The sequence below is a fragment of the Gorilla gorilla genome, chromosome 1, assembly GCF_029281585.2.
Source record: "Gorilla gorilla gorilla isolate KB3781 chromosome 1, NHGRI_mGorGor1-v2.1_pri, whole genome shotgun sequence".
NCBI classification, from domain to species: Eukaryota; Metazoa; Chordata; class Mammalia; order Primates; family Hominidae; genus Gorilla; species Gorilla gorilla.
The window spans coordinates 25,557,412-25,574,635 of NC_073224.2; the positions used below are offsets into that span (position 1 = coordinate 25,557,412).

The following is a 17,224-nucleotide window of genomic DNA, read 5'->3' on the forward strand; positions in this document are numbered from 1 at the left end:
TTGTGCACATGCGTAGTCAAAGAGGATGATGTAAATAATCACATTTTTCACTCATTTTGATTAAAAGACTTTTCCTACCCTTACCTTAGGGAATGTAGGTTGATGTGACTGTAGCCTTCATTAACTTAAAAAGAAATCAAATACAAATGCATAGCGATTGAATAACACTGGTTTGTCTCAACAATTCAGTAAGGACATGCACATTTTCTTTTTGCCATTAAGCACATTGTGCTGATTGTCCTGTTACATAATTTCACTTTGAGAAAAGCAATACTCTTGTAGTTCCATGGATTAGGGACTTTGCTAGCAAGTCCTCCAAGCCACTGAATGAGACTGACAATTGTAGCCAGCAAATGCTTCTGGAAAACCCCTTCAACTGATATTTCCTCAACCACCATGTTTTGGAGGTTGAGGAACATCCTCTGGGTCTCCAGATCAGGGGCTCACAACCCCCGGACTGTGGACTGGTACTGGTCTGTGACCTGTTAGGAACCGGGCTGCACAGCAGGAGGTGAGCAGCGGATGACCAAGTGAGCAGAAGCTGCTCCCCATGGCCAGAATTACCACCTGAACTCCGCCTCCTGTCAGATCAGCGGCAGCATCAGATTCTCATAGGAGTGCAAACCCTACTGTGAACTGTGTGTGCCAGAAATCTACACTGTGCACTCTTTATGAGAATCGAATGCCTGATGATCTGAGGTGGAACAGTTTCAACCTGAAACCACCCCGCTTCCCTACCCCCCTCCGTGGAAAAATTGTCTTCCACGAAACCGGTCCCTGGTGCCAAAAAAGGTTGGGGACCGCTGTTCTAGATCATGTTCAGGAATATAATGGAGGCAGAGACTGCTGATCATTTGAGTATCCTTCAGTCCTTACACATGAAAGCATCTGTATGACTCCAAGGCACGGGAACGTGGTGCCCAGGAGAGTTTCCATCTGCATCCAGGGAAGGCCTGTGTAGCCAGTGGAGAGCATCTGCACCCACAGACTGCCCACCCTGGCCAGGGACTCACTGGTTGCAATTCTTTATGTTTAGGAAAGAGATCCTAATATTTGTTCCAGCTGTCTAAGGAATATACATAGTGAGACTGTCTTCCACCGCATTTCCATCTATAGAACACTGTTGAACACTGTTTTCCTTAGCTTTGTCTTAACTTCTGTGGTGGGTGGTAAGGACTAGAAACATGTCTTTTTATTTTTTATTTTTTATTTTTTTGCGACAGAGGCTCACTCTGTTGCCTAAGCTGGAGTGCAGTGGCACCATCTTGGCTCACTGCAACCTCCGCCTCCTGGGTTCAAGCGATTCTTGCCTCAGTCTCCTGAGTAGCTGAGATTACAGGCATGCGCCACCACGCCAGGCTAAGTTTTTATATTTTTAGTAGAGATGGGGTTTCACCGTGTTGGTCAGGCTGGTCTTGAACTCCTGGCCTCAAGTGATCCACCCACCTCAGCTTCCCAAAATGCTGGGATTACAGGTGTGAACCACCACGCTTGGCCAGGACTACAAACATCTGTCTTTTCTTTCTGGGGATAGATGGTTTTGTGGTTTCCCATCTCAGTCTTCTTTTTGTGGCTCTGAAACTTTTTATATGCCTACTTTTGGGATGCTGAAAGTGTTTATGTTTATGGCTAGGTGCAGAGAAACAGAGAATAAGCTGTTATTCAGGAGAGAGGTAGAGGAGGCTTTAAGTTGAAAACAAGAGAGGAGGTTGGAGGGTTCTGCATGTGTCAGGGCAGCTTCTGGATTGAGCTATAAGTTGAGGAAACATTGGCCTCTTTCCTCTGTGGTCTGTATCTGATTCAGTAAAGCACCATTTCCCTTAAGAAAGGACATATGGCTTGGTAATCTGTTTTAAGCCAAAGAGCCTGCCTCCAGAATTGCGTGGACCCACTTTCATTTCCACTTTAGTTCTCTAAGGTTTAGTTTTCAAGAACCCTAAAGATGCATGTTGCGATACAAACAACAAGAAAGTTCACAAAGAAGGCTTCGGCTCAAATGTGTGGGGTTTTGTTGCTACTGTTGTTTTCATCTTATCCATGATTAACAGACTTTTCACAGAAACAGGGGTGATAGGGGATGCGTAGGAACAGTCTCCCTAGGCAATGGTAATTAAAACAGGAAATAGAATAAAAATTAAACATTCTAATAAAGCTTAAAATTCATTTTCAGAGGGCACTGGGCTCTTTATAAGCTATTACCACAGAACAGCTGGAGTCTTTTTTCTGCATTTAAGTTGGTCACCACCTTTGTTGACTCTTATGAGTATTCATTAAAGATAGGGAAACTTCATTAGGCTTAACTAAATAAATTGACCTTCTCTGGATTTGAACAAGTGGATAATTACCTATGGTAAATTACCTTCATTGTATATATATCTATAAAAAGGTAATATCAACTCAGGAGGCTGAGGTGGGAGGATCGCTGAGCCCAGGAATTCAAAGCTGCAGTGAGCTGTGATAGCACCACTGCACTCCAGCCTGGGTGACAGAGCGAGACCTTCTTATCTCTTTACAGAAACAAACAAACAAACGAACAAAAACAGGTACTTTCAAACAGACTTTCTGTGGTTTGGGGTCAGGAAGCTTGGGATTTCATGAGCAGCTTTTAGGGATATATCCAGAAGTGCTTCTGATGCCTGTATTATGAAGAGACTTAAATAACAGACAAAGTATGATGACTTTCACCAGCAATATTTGCCCACTTTTTAAGTAGAATTTAAATTTTTAAAACTTTATAAATGTTTATATCATTATATGTTCTCTCCATCAGTTGCTTTTGTTTTTTAACAACCTACTATTCTTTTGTGCCTTTCCCAAAAACTCAGGTATGTGATTAGTCTTAATATTGTCAGTTTTAAAAATTCCTTTAAAGTAATTTTACTTGCTGAAGATGGGGCCTGGGGTGTATTTTACTGTAATAACTTAATTATCCGGAAACAACCCAAATATTCGTTCATAGGGAGCTAGTTACATAAAATACGGTTTATACACTACAGTGGAATACTATACAGCCATAAAAACAAAGAATTTATACTGATATGGAATGATCTCTAGGTTATATATATTGTTCATTTTTTTTTTTCTTTGGAGACGGAGTTTCACTCTTGTTTCCCAGGCTGTAGTGCAATGGCACGATCTTGGCTCACTGCAACCTGTGCCTCCCGGGTTCAAGCAATTCTCCTGCCTCAGCCTCCCGAGTAGCTGGGATTACAGGTGTGTGTTACCATGTACAACTAGTCTTGTATTTTTAGTAGAGACAGGGTTTCTCCATGTTGGTCAGGCTGGTCTTGCACTCCTGATCTCAAGTGATCCACCCACTTTGGCCTCCCAAAGTGCTGGGATTACAGGCATGAGCCACTGTGCCAAGCAAAGTGTAGAACAATGTATATCCTATGATTTGTGTTAAAGGGACCAAAGGGAAAAAAAAGACGTGTGTCTGTGTGTTTATGTATACACAGATAACCACTGAAGGGATATGCAAGAGACTGATAGCTTCATTCCTCACTGTGTGTTTATGTATACACAGATAACCACTGAAGGGATATGCAAGAGACTGATAGCTTCATTCCTCACTGTGTGTTTATGTATACACAGATAACCACTGAAGGGATATGCAAGAGACTGATAGCTTCATTCCTCACTGTGTGTTTATGTATACACAGATAACCACTGAAGGGATATGCAAGAGACTGATAGCTTCATTCCTCACTGTGTGTTTATGTATACACAGATAACCACTGAAGGGATATGCAAGAGGCTGATAGCTTCATTCCTCACTGTGTGTTTATGTATACACAGATAACCACTGAAGGGATATGCAAGAGACTGATAGCTTCATTCCTCACTGTGTGTTTATGTATACACAGATACCATTGAAGGGATATGCAAGAGACTGATAGCTTCATTCCTTATGGGGTAGGGCATTGGGTAGCCAAGGAACAAAGGTGAGAGGATAGATTTTTTTTTAAACCCTTTTGTACCACTTGAATTTCTTTTTCCTTTTTTTTTTTTTTTATTATACTTTAAGGTTTAGGGTACATGTGCACAACTTGCAGGTTTGTTACATATGTATACATGTGCCATGTTGGTGTGCTGCACCTATTAACTCGTCATTTAACATTAGGTATCTCTCCTAATCCTATCCCTCCCCCCTCCCCCCACCCTGTTACCACTTGAAGTTTTGAACCAAGGAAACCAATTACTCATTCAAAAAATAAATACATAAAATTAATACGTTAAAAAATAAGTAATGAATTCTTATCATAATCTTATCTTCAAAAAACAAAACTTAATTATCTATAGTGTTGTCCAATAGAATTTTCTGTGATGATAGGAATGTTGTATATTTGCACCATCCAACACTACTAGCCATATGTGGCTTTTGATCACTTAAAACATGACTTGTGCAACTGAGGAGCTAATTTTTAAATTTTATTTTAATTAGTCTAAGTTTAAGTGGCTACTTCTGGCTAGGAGCTACCACACTGATTGGGTATAGATCTAAAGTATATGGCTTAAGACCAAGTGTGGTGGCTCATGCCTGTAATCCCAGCACTTTGAGAGGCCGAGGCAGATGGATCACCTGAAGTAAGACCAGTCTGGCCAACATGGCAAAACCTCGTCTCTACTAAAAATACAAAAATCAGCTAGGTGTGGTGGCAGGCACCTGTATTCCTAGCTACTAGGGTGGTTGAGGCGGGAGAATCACTTGAACCCGGGAGGCGGAGATTGCGGTGAGCTGAGATCATGCCACTGCACTTCAGCCTGGGAGATAAGCAAGACTCCGTCTCAAAAAATAAAAATAAAAAATAAAAATAAATAAAGTGGATGGCTTTGAGTATCTTTTCTGTTTAGACCTGACTAAAGCTTAGAAATAATTGTTAGTTTAGGCTCTCAGGGTAAAATTTATTACTGTAAATCCAAAAAATCCCTTCTTCTTCTTTTTTTTTTTTTTTTTTTTGGTCCTTGAATTCAATGCTGTCAGCTCCTTCTTGAAAGGAGGAACTATTAGTCAGATTTGAAAATCCTCTTTATTACCCAGGAAAATCATTTTTATGGACACTTTGTCTTTCTGTAGTCTGACTTAGAAGCAGCCTGTTTTTGATAGGTTGACGTTTTCATCTTGAACACAAACCCTGTTTGTGTGTCCCCTACTCCCCAGTTTGATGTGCCAGGCACTTTGTTCTCAAGCCCAGCAGCTGTTGTGGGATGAGGGGACATTTTGCATGCTTAGCCAGCAGCTGCCAGAAACATTTCTAATCTGGTTTTGGCAGGAAATAGGGCACAAGTGGAAGCCAAGTTAAAAGAAGCTGGAAAAATAAACAGAATAACTTTGGATGTCACTTAATATATGGTCCATTTTCAGCTGAAGATTTGCCCTAGTAATTTGTTAATATGACTGGACTGTGATCCCTTCCAAAGGCAGGGTTGAATATAGTCACCCTTGAGATCCAGGATCTAGTCCAGTGCTTGGAATATGCTTGTAGGAGGTTATTGTTATTATTTTTTCAATGATAGACTATACTGCAAATTTGTTTAATTGATTTAATTAGTAGCTTAAAACTGTTGTTCACCCAAGATAAACTAGTTCTAGGTTATCACTGGTTATGGGTCCCTTCTCTCTTCTTTCTGCTACACAATATCACCCACCCTCTCCTCTAAAGCGACACATTTTGAACTTTTTTTTTTTTTTTTTTTTTTGAGACAGAGTCTCACTCTGTCACCCAGGCTGGAGTGCAGTAGTATGATCTTGGCTTGCTGCAACCTCCGCCTCCTGGTTTCAAGCTACTTCCCTGCCTCAGCTTCCTGAGTAGCTGGGACTACAGGCACACGCTACCACACCCAGCTAATTTTTGTATTTTTAGTAGAGACGGGGTTTTACCATGTTGGCCAGGCTGGTCTCGAACTCCTGACCTCAAGTGATCTGCCTGCCTCAGCCTCCCAAAGTGCTGGGATTACAGGTGTGAGTCATCACACCTGGCCTTTGAACATCCTTTAAACTTTATTTAGACTGGGCACGGTGGCTCATGCCTGTAATCCCAGCACTTTGGGAGGCTGAGGCAAGAGGATTGCTTGAGTCTAGGAGTTTGAGACCAGCCTGGGCAACATAGCAAGACCCCATCTCTAAAAAAAATTAGCTAGGTGTGGTCGTGCATGCCTATAGTCCCAGCTACTTAGGGGGCTGAGGCAGGAGGATCAGTTGAGCCTGGGAGGTTGAGGCTGCAGTGAGCCATGATCACACCACTGTTCTCCAGCCTGGGTGACAGAGCTGGATGACCCTGTCTCCAAAACAAAACAAAACACTGTTATTTATTCATCTATTCTGCTGCAAGCAAGCATATTTTGCATATTTGTGAGCAAGAAATTAGCACATCTTAATTTAATCTATCTTTTCTACAAAGTAAAAGGTTTTCAAAAGGTGAAGATACAGGTATAAATGTGGTGTCTTTTTAAACGGAAGGCAAAAATTCTTCAGGTTGGAATATCCAATAAGAGAGTCTTTATCTCTAAAGTGGAAAATTTACTAAAATCGTTCTTTTGGGTTTCCAGTTCTTCTTTCCATCAAATTCTGCATCCTCTAGAAGCCCAAGCAGCCCCAGCCTTGTAGATTCCCAAGAACGTGTAAGGTGTCAAGTGTCGTCTGTGAGGAAGGGATCTGAAATCCGATGGGCCTGTGCTAAACCGTGTTTGGTTTTCTTTGCAGACCTTCACTGCCTGGTGTAACTCCCACCTAAGGAAAGCCGGCACCCAGATTGAGAACATCGAGGAAGACTTCAGGAATGGCCTTAAGCTCATGCTGCTTTTGGAAGTCATCTCAGGTTGGTGTTATATATCCCATCCTATGCTTTCATGTGTTATCAGTAGGTGAGCATCTATTTAAAGATGACTACATCAGAAGTTCGCTTTGAACTTGGCTGGGCAAGAACATGGTATTATTGCCAAAGAAAACCTTTCCAAAGAACAATCTGCCTGGAGTTATTTTTCTGTTCTAAAAAAAGGAGTGAATTCTCTTTAAAAATCACTTATTAAAATAATGTTTATACCACCAAGCTTGAAACAAAATAAGAGAAGAAAAAATGACTTCACATGACTCCCTCCATGCTGCCCTTTCTGCTCTTCGTCCAGCTAGAGTCTATTCCAGAAATCATCTTGTATCCAAAAATCTACTGTACATGTTGGCAGAACTCTGAACATATAAGCTAAAATCCCAGTGGGGCTATGATTTGTCCTGAATTTCAATTGGCTGATTTAGACTTTGGACTAGAGAATGGATCACCTTTGGAGAAGTGTGACTGGGAAGGATTATGGCAGATCTGCCCTGATCCATCTATCTTCATAATCAGGTGTCGAACGAGCCCTGGCAGCCACCTCTGTGATTTTAACTGGCCATCCTGACTTCCTCTAACCGTTAGCCAGCAACTCTGAATACTCCAGGGACTCTAACCAGCTTCTCTTTTTACTCATTTGTAAGTTGGATCATGGGCCAAACCAGACTCTCCCTGCAGATCTGAAAAGCATGTGTCCTTCATAGTATGGTTCCCTGCTGGTCCATTTGATTCTGAAAGTTTTTGGGTTAGTGTTCCCTCATTGCTGTGATTTAGAGAGACCAGGCATGCATCAGAAATAGTCATGTAACCTTCTCTTTTTAAGGAAAAAATGGATGCTTAGTTTTGGCATCTTGATTCCGCATCAAGAGGTCACTGTCTCTATGTCTGCATGATTCTCTTTTCATCCAACAGGGGAAAGGCTGCCCAAACCTGACCGGGGAAAAATGCGGTTCCACAAAATTGCTAATGTCAACAAAGCTTTGGATTACATAGCCAGCAAAGGGGTGAAACTGGTGTCCATCGGCGCTGAAGGTGAGAGGTGTGGTAGGTGGTCCTGTCTGCCGCACTGACCTAATAGCGTAGGTGTGGGCTGCAACTCGAATTCTCCTCTTCTTCCCTCCCTTTCACCATTTACTGTACCTGCCTTGTATCAGCCTCTCTCTTAGGGCACTCGGTGCACAAAGATAAGAACAAATGGTACCATGAGTGGGAGACCAAGCTCTAGGTTCTTTGTAAAGCATAGAATTAAATATAATGCTGTCATCTTCAGAAGACTTAAAGGACTGAGAAAGAACTTACACATCCCAATGACTCCTAATAAGAACTAACTAATAGGAAGGAAGTGGCCTCTTTGTTCTCTATGGGAGACTGGGAATTTGGTGAGGTCAGCGGGAGCTGAGATTTCCACCCATATCTCTGTATGCACAACTGAGTCCTGCTACTTGTCAGCTGCGGAATGCCGTAAGAAGGGTCAGGGTAAAGATGAGACTGTGTTCTCTTTATTTGATTATTTAAAACTTTAGCTCATGGCTGGGCACAGTGGCTCATGCTCATCCCAGCACTTTGAGAGGCTGAGGTGGGCAGATCACCTGAGGTGAGGAGTTCAAGACCAGCCTGGCCAACGTGGTGAAATCCCATCTCTACTAAATTTACAAAAAATTAGCTGGGTGTGGTGGCGCATGCCTGTAGTCCTTGTAGTCCCAGCTACTCAGGAGGCTGAGGCAGGAGAATTGCTTGATCCCAGGAGGCGGAGGTTGCAGTGAGCCACGGTTGTGTCACTGCACTGCAGCCTGGGCTACAGAGTGAGACTCCATCTCAAAAAAAAAAAAACCTTAGCTATTACATCTTAAAACTTTGGAAACTCCCGGGTGGTTTTCACTGATAATACATATGCAAGATTTGTGCTTATTATTAACTTAGAATTTATTTAAACTAGAGACATTTGGTTATGAATACCGTATTTATAACCAGACATACTGCGATGCTTATAAAAACATAAACTGGTCTTTCCATCCATATGCACATTTTCCAATAGCTCTGAAGTCAACATTTATATATAGGAAAAAAGTTACGTACCGACTACATTATCTTTACATTAATTTGTTGTTTTCTTACCTGCAGAAATTGTTGATGGCAACGTGAAAATGACCCTGGGTATGATCTGGACCATCATCCTTCGCTTTGCTATTCAGGATATTTCGGTTGAAGGTAAAAGACATGGTTAAAAGTCTAATTGTATAATCTGTAAATTGAGCTTGTGAATTAAAATTTGAGCAAGATATTTTAAAGTCCAACAGTCACTTACATGATTGAATGAGAGACATGTAAGTGGGTTCTTATAAATTTTGTATGTGTATAGGAAAAGACCTCGGCAGCACTGTTTCATTCATGGGGGTGGAATCGGTTTGCAAAAGATGAGCACATGTTCAGAACAGAAGTCGCTTTTTAAAATGAGCATTTATTGAGCTTCTTGATTGCTTATTATACTAGTAAATTTACAGCTATGGCAGAGTTCTTTAGTCTTACAACTGAAACACTTTCTTTCCCCCTGGTATAAAAAAAGAATCTGTTGCAACCCATGTTTGTTATTTCCTTAACTTTCTTCCTCCCTATCTCTCTCCCTCTCTTTTTCTTTTTTCTTCTTTTTCTTTTTAAACAAGACCTCTATTGTCACTGTATCTTTTGGCCTAACTACTGTTTCATCATTATCATAGAATCTTAATCCTTGACACTGCCACTGAAGATAAAAATCTTTAGTCTTTTACACCAACTACACTCCCAAATATTTTGATGAATTCAGCACTGTTGAAAAGTGTCAAATTGGCGTTCTTAAAATTAGAGCTTTGCCTGTTTGGCCCTCAAATCACAAAGTGTATAACTGCAGAATGTGTTTCAGGGCTGCTGCATTGTCCAACTATTTGGCCCCTTCTGACTCTGTAATCCAGTAGGTAACCAGGTACCTGAGTGGTAAGGGGTGGAGACGTTATTTATAATTCTGCCCAGGCCACAGTAGCCTCTGAATCTGGTTTTTGGTTTTTTTTTGAGACGGAGTCTCACTCTGGCACCCAGGCTGGGGTTCAGTGGCGCGATCTCGGCTCACTGCAAGCTCTGCCTCCTGGGTCCATGCCATTCTCCTGCCTCAGCCTCACGAGTAGCTGGGACTACAGGCGCCCGCCACCTTACTCGGCTAATTTTTTGTATTTTTAGTAGAGACGGGGTTTCACCGTGTCAGCCAGGATAGTCTCGATCTCCTGACCTCGTGATCCGCCCGCCTCGGCCTTCCAAAGTGCTGGGATTACAGGCGTGAGACTCTGGTCTTTTTAAGTGATTTTAGGTACTCATCAACCAACAAACATTAAGAAACGACACTTTGCCTACTTGTACCAGCTGACATGAAGCCTGCAGTACGTGCCCTTACGGACCTTCAAATTCACTTCAATTGTTCCCTTCTGGCACCGGAGACCCACTTATGTCATCTAAAAGTCAAACTAAAATCTAATAGCATTAAAACAATTCAAGCTCAGGAATGACAGCCAGCTTGAATTAATACATAGTCTGACTTTGAAAACTTTTGTACAATATAGTTCTATTACAGTACCTTCCTTTATGCTAATGAAAGAAACAAGAGGCTTCCTAAAATTCTTGCTTTATTTAAAAATTGTAAGTTGTAATAATTTTATCAGTTTTTATATACTTCTAAATTTAAATAGTTAAACTGTTGAACCCACTTTAAATAAATACTACTTTTAGAAATCTTGGTCACACTGTTGCTGGTCTAGCAAATCCTTTTTCCACAAATATTACAGAGGTGAAGTTGACCTCAAGTTGTTTCTGATTGGTTACAGATTTTAAATTAGTGATAATATGAATTCAAACTTAATTATATTTCAAGTGTAGGTATGAATGGTATTATCCATTAGAGTTTTCCCCAAAATTGTTATTAACATGCCCAAAGCAAGATAGCTAAATCACAATATTTTGTAAAATTTTGCGATAAAAGGCTATATTAATCTGTTCTTCACAAGACTAAGAAATTAAACATTAAAAAATTATAATTTTATTAGCAAAGTACCTACTAAATCTCTTCAAGCAGATGGTTCTGCAGTGTCCAACACAGTAGATACTGTCAGTTTGCTAATTTATATTTTTATTTGCTTTAGTTTCATGGGGTAATTGTTTAACAACCTCATTTAACTTCTGTAAGTCTACAGAAAAATCATCTTTATTTGTTTTAATGATGTGTGGTATGTTGAAAAATTCATTGTTATTAGAAACAAAGAAACAATTCTTTGAGGAGTGAGTTTCCTTCAGCAAAATGACGGGCCTCTTCCAAGAAAGAAAATGAGAGATTAGGCCGGGCGCGATGGCTCACGCCTGTAATCCCAGCACTTTGGGAGGCCAAGGTGAGTGGATCATGAGGTCAGCAGTTCGAGACCAGCCTGGCCAACATGGTGAAATCCCGTCTCTACTAAAAATACAAAATTAGCCAGGTGTGGTGGCCTGCGCCTGTAATCCCAGCTACTCAGGCGGCTAAGGCAGGAGAATCGCTTGAACCTGGGAGGTGGAGGTTGCAGTGAGCTGAGACCACACCACTGCACTCCAGCCTGGGTAACAGAGCAAGACTCCGTCTCAAAAAAAAAGAAAAAAGAAAAAGAAAATGAGAGATTAATATATCTGTTGATGAAGGCAGTGCAGATGTAAGTAGATGATGGAGCTCCTTGGGGTGTCATTCAGTGCTTCGTGATGCAATGACAAATGTTACTGCCAATCTGTAACATGCTTTTTATACCCATGATCAGGGTTTTGTGTGTGGACCTGTTTGTGCCAAATGGCCGCATTTCCACTTTCCCATACACCTTTCGGGAGTAGGTTTTCCAGTAATGTACGTCATTCACACAAGGTTGTTAACCTTTTGCTGAAAGCCTAAAACTGGATTTGGGGTTGGAGGAGGGTCAGCTTTGATTGTAGTAGCCAATTGAAGAAGGAAAAAGCCTTGTTCGGCATTCATGGCCCAAGAGTGTTCGCACGTATTCAGGCAGAAATTAAGTAAAACTCTGTGACTTGTAAATCTAAACTTCAGTAGCAATTTTAAGATGTTGTAGATATACTGTACCTTTGCTTTTCTAACCTGGTAAGTTTTATTTAAACTCTATTAAATACATCCCATTATTTCTTCCTGATGTACTTTTTCTTATTAATTACATTGGTCAGGACTGCAAAGACAGGCAGAACAACTGGCTGTGGAGTTCCAGATTTCAATGTCCCTATCAATTCACATTTTAATTAAGTCTTAACAGTTTCACTTTATTTTCCCTTAACTAGCACTTGCTAGTTAAGAGACATGCACAGGAGTTGTTCAAGTTATAGCACATGGAACTTTAGGGGTGTGTGTATTTTATCTGGGTTATGGGTCCAAGAAAGTATGAACTCAAATGGACAGTTTTTTGTTTTGTGTTGTTTTGTTTTGTTTTGTTTTGTTTTGTTTGAGACAAGAGTCTCACTCTGTCACCCAGGCTGGAGTGCAGTGGCGCAGTCTCGGTTCACTGTAACCTCTGTCTCCCAGGCTTGAGCAATTCTCCTGCCTTAGCCTCCCAAGTAGCTGGGATTACAAGTGCCCGCCACCATGCCCGGCTAATTTTTGTATTTTTAGTAGAGATGGGATTCACCATCTTGGCCAGGCTGGTCTTGAACTCCTGACCTCAGGTGATCCACCAGCCTCGGCCTCCCAAAGTGCTGGGATTACAGGTGTGAGCCACTGTGCCTGGCCTAAAAATGGACAATTTAGATAAATAATTACAAAATTATCTTGATTTGAAAAAATCAACTTCAACCCCTTCCTAAGATGGAAGGCCCCATGTTAGTTAGGAATCGACATGCTTTAGGGAATTTCTAAATTGTTAACATTTAAATATAGGCGGAATCCTAAGTTATATAAGTGGCTTTGAGGAGCTGTTTAGATGTGTGTCGGTTTGGGTCCTCCAGGAAGCAAGTGCCAAGACTTACTAGAAATTGTTGTAGTCTTTCCAGGCCTTTATAAAAACATACCATAGCATGGGCGGCTTAAACAGCAGACCTTTATTTTCTCACAGTTCTTGAGGCTGGAAGTCCAAAATCAGAGTGCCAGCATGGTCTGGTTCTGTGAGGATCCTCTTCCTGGCTTGCAGATGGCTGCTGCCTTGATGTGCCGCACGTGGTGGGTGGGGGTGGGGGAGAACCTGCCAACGAGCAGGCTCCCTGGTGTCTCTCTTATGAGGACACTAATCCGATCATGAGGGCCCTACCCTCGTGACCTCATCTAACCCTAAGCACCTCCTAAAGGCCCCATCTCCAAATACAGGCACATTAGGGTCTAGGGCTTCAACATATGAATTTGGTGATGGGCGGGAAGACACCAACATTGAGGCCATACCAGAAGTGCAGGAGATATTTTGGGGAAAATGCCTATGCAGGATGAAGGGGAGGGAGCAGGAGATGCCTGAGGAGCCTTCAGACCAGAGCTCCTGGCTGACACCCGGGCCAAGAAGAGGAAGGGAGGAGGCTTGGGGAAGAAGGTCTCGGACTGCAGTGCAGTTCTGAGGTTAATTTTGCCAGGCTGATGGAGTCTTTAATCCTAGGCTGCCCTGAGAGGAGTCTCACGTCGCATAGGGGTGTCTCAGCTCTGCTGCTTACCCCCCAGTCTTTGGCTGGAGCAGCTCTGGGGAATGTGGCCTCAGTGGAAATGCAGGGGTGTGGTGCATTCAGGGGGCTGCAGCTGGCACGTCAGTTGCCTGCCCTGTGCTCGCAGCTGAAGCCGTGGGATGTCTGAGCGGCACATTTTTATGGTCATCACAGATGGTGCTGGGTTTTTCCTTTTTTTTTTGGTGAGAAGTCAATTGGCCAAACTTGAAATTTACCAATAAAACCCTTTAAGTGTTACAAAATCACTGGGCAAAGGAATACATTTGAAATGTGGTAGCATCTGTGAATTCCATTTACCTAAGAGTATGAATTACAAACCAGATGAATGACAGATTAGTTGTCATCAACTACACACAGCTTATTTTTTCATGTGAGTTGCACTGTAGACTATTTATGTTTGCATATTTTTCAGGATTGTGTACAGTAAACCTTAAGTGAATACAAAGGATCCAATTGTCCTGTAAGACTCACTTCAATTACAGATTGTGCTCAGTATTAAACTTTGCTAGTACTTTCAGGATGCAGTCAATCAAGAGGCAGGGAAAGGTCTGTCAGCATCCACAGCCTCCTTTTCAAATTGGACACTTAGTCTCTGGTCCTGAATAATAGGTGCCCGCAGTGTCACCTCACACAATGGGGTATATACAGTTTTTAAAAATTTATTTTCAGCTGGGCACAGTAGCTCACACCTAAAATCCCAGCACTTTGGGAGGCTGAGGCAGGTGGATCACCTGAGGTCAGGAGTTCAAGACCACCCTGGCCAACGTGGCAAAATCCTGTCTCTACTAAAAATACAAAAATTAACCGGGCATGGTGGTGGCACCTGTAGTCCCAGGAGGCTGAGGCAGGAGAATCTTTTGAACCCGGGAGGCAGAGGTTGCAGTGAGCCAAGATCCCACCACTGCACTCCAGCCTGGGTGACAGAGTGAGACTGTGCCTCAAAAAAAATTTAAAAAATTATTTTCATTTAAAAAGGGGCGAGTCACCAACCACCCTGAAGTCTAGTTTTAGTATCTTTTTATGTTGGAGCTTGTGACTGCTCCTGCATTGTCCTTTTGAAGTCCCTAAGTGTCATCAGAATTTACTCACCAAGATCGGGGTTCTGGCTCCTATGCACTTGCCGAGGCTGTAGGAAGAGACGATGTATTTGGTGATCGACCCCCTGGGAGGTCTGTTTCGAAAGTGACTAGGAGCTAAGTGAACTAAGCGACATTTCCCTGGGTCCACTTTTTCTTGGCTGTCATTACAGAAACATCTGCCAAAGAAGGTCTGCTGCTTTGGTGTCAGAGGAAAACTGCTCCTTATAGAAATGTGAACATTCAGAACTTCCATACTAGGTGAGCACCCAGGGCCCCTGGTCCTTGTATTCTCAGTGGAATCTGTGGGTAGCATGGGGAACGGTGTTTGTGTGCACCCGTGTTTTCCTCCTGTCTGAGAAGCCTTTTATGTATCGAGGAGAACTCAGGCTGTAGAATTCTTGATGCTTAAAGTCCCCCAGAGGAAAACATTGGATTAAGCCTTAGCATGCTGGTAAACAGCACTGTATTTGTAAGTGAATGGTATTGCAGTACCAGAAGGATGCTACTGAGTTTGGGGGTGTAAGCGTGCATCTTACTTTAGCTTTCACCCTGGTATTGGGAAAAGGCAGCAGGAATGGCTGTTGTTTCTCAGGGATGAGGGAGACCCTGGCAGAGTCTGCGTACCCCCCACTAGTGACTCTTCAGCCCTCAGCCCTGTAGGAAATAGAAAGATCCTTCATCCATCAGCTTTGCTCTGCTGAAATTCAAAAGATGTAGAAAAATTATGTTTGAAAAATTGTAGGAAATGAGATGAATGAAATCTCGACATCAGGGGAGAGCATGATTCTGTCACTCGCTTCAGTCTTTCTCATGTAGAGTGGTCATTATTGATGTTGAAGTGAAAGAGTTGGTTATATTTTCACCTTTGGATGCTAGGTTACCCATGAATGCAAAAAGGCCACCGATAATCAGAAAAAGGAAAGATAAGGATGAACCACGGTGAAAAATTGGGGAGGTTCTTCTAGTTGAACAAATATTCCCAGAATGTCTACCAAGTGTCAGGCACTGAGCCAGGCCTTGGGAAGACAAAGGGGAAGAGAATCCTTCTTTGTCCCTACACCATGCTGTTTGGCAGATGAGAGGAGCTATCAAGGGCTGGGACTTTCTGCAGGTGTCAAAGTCAGAGTGCCCAGATCTGCATCCACTCATCTTGCTTTTCTTTTTCTGGCTCCCAGTTGGCCCAAGTACTTCAGCATTGTAGCACTGATAACTCTCACGGAGGTCTCCTACCCCAGACCCTTTGAGGAACAGAACTCCCACACTCTGCTGTCACTGAACCTGCTGTCGCCAGCAAGCTCTGGCCTGCCCTTGTCTATGGGGCATTTAGAGCTGGTGTCTACGGGGGGACAGACCAGAAATAAACATCTGCCCTGCTATTTGCATGTCCTCCTTCACCTACATGCCTTTGCCTTAAAAAAAGAAAAAGAAAAAAAAAGAACTTAAAGATAGAGGAGTATCTGGGACCTAATGGAGGTTTTTGAAGCGTCCTAAAAACTTTTAGAGGAAGTGTGTTCTGGACATTTGCAGGGTAGACGTCCTTGTGTATATTTATTGGGCAGACTCAGGGGTAAGGGCCAGAATGGAGAGTTGGAGAAGAGAGAGGAACCCTGGGACTGGCCGAGCAGGGACAGCAGTAGAGACATCTCCCTTCCTGTCACTGCCTGTGCCAGCACGGACCAGATCAGGGCAGGAGACAGGGCAAGTCTCAGGCAAGGAAGTCGAAAGGAGAGGAGTACCGTGGACCCTGGGAAGAAGATGAGTGTTCAAGCTCACCGGGTGGGGTAAAGAGGAAGCTACATGGGGCCCTCCGTGCATGAAGTCAGACAGAAGGAAGGCCAACATCTGACCGAGTGCAGATGCTGGCTGCTCCTTTCTCTCCACTAACACGTGTTCCTGTTCTTCTCGACGGCTGTGAAGCTGGAAAGATGGCCTTGGACTCTGTGCCCTCATCCACCGACACCGGCCTGACCTCATTGACTACTCAAAGCTTAACAAGGTTATTCTGGGTGGCCTGGCATGCAGTGTCCCCAGCCACGCATCTCAGCATGTCCTGCAAATGAGCACATCAGCACTAGCCTAGCACAAACCCCAGGGCCACCTGCAGAAACGGCCACCAGGAAAAAGCACATTCTCCCAGCTAGCCTTTCCCATGATCCAAATATGAAGGGTGGCCAGGAAAACACTTACCTCTTAAAATCAGGGAAAACAAGACCCAAAGTTAAGTCATCCCTTTTTGCCCATATCAAGATATGTTTGATGATTTGGCTTGATTTACTATGAAGGCTTTCTATATGTTCCTTAGAGATTTTACATTCCTGGATTCTAAATATGAGAAGTGGAACCTCTATTTTTGCAGGGAAGAAAGATTCAGATAGCCCAAGCCTTTTTTTTTTTTTTTTTTTTTTTGAGACAGTCTCGCTCTGTCGCCCAGGCTGGAGTGCAGTGGTGTGATCTCGGCTCACAGCAAGCTCCACCTCCCGTGTTCACGCCATTCTCCTGCCTCAGCCTCCCGAGTAACTGGGACTACAGGCATCCGCCACCACGCCTGGATAATTTTTTGTATTTTTAGTAGAGACGGGGTTTCACGGTGTTAGCCAGGATGGTCTCGATCTCCTGACCTCGTGATCCGCCCGCCTCAGC

The 17,224-nt window shown here is 42.9% G+C and overlaps 1 protein-coding gene across 3 annotated transcripts in view; it reads left to right on the top strand.

Moving 5' to 3' along the window:
- The window catches only part of ACTN2 (actinin alpha 2), a 73,343-nt gene that overhangs the window by 23,665 nt on the left and 32,454 nt on the right, over window positions 1–17,224 (top strand). For 2 of the 3 annotated variants that reach the window (XM_004028646.5, XM_004028645.5), the window contains exons 2-6: window positions 6,704–6,818; window positions 7,740–7,859; window positions 8,949–9,035; window positions 14,755–14,842; window positions 16,502–16,580. In XM_004028646.5, the coding sequence (XP_004028695.1) occupies window positions 6,704–6,818; window positions 7,740–7,859; window positions 8,949–9,035; window positions 14,755–14,842; window positions 16,502–16,580 (489 nt within the window). Of the gene's footprint in view, window positions 1–6,703; window positions 6,819–7,739; window positions 7,860–8,948; window positions 9,036–14,754; window positions 14,843–16,501; window positions 16,581–17,224 lie in introns of those variants that run through there. The other variant, XM_063708022.1, reaches the window with a different exon arrangement.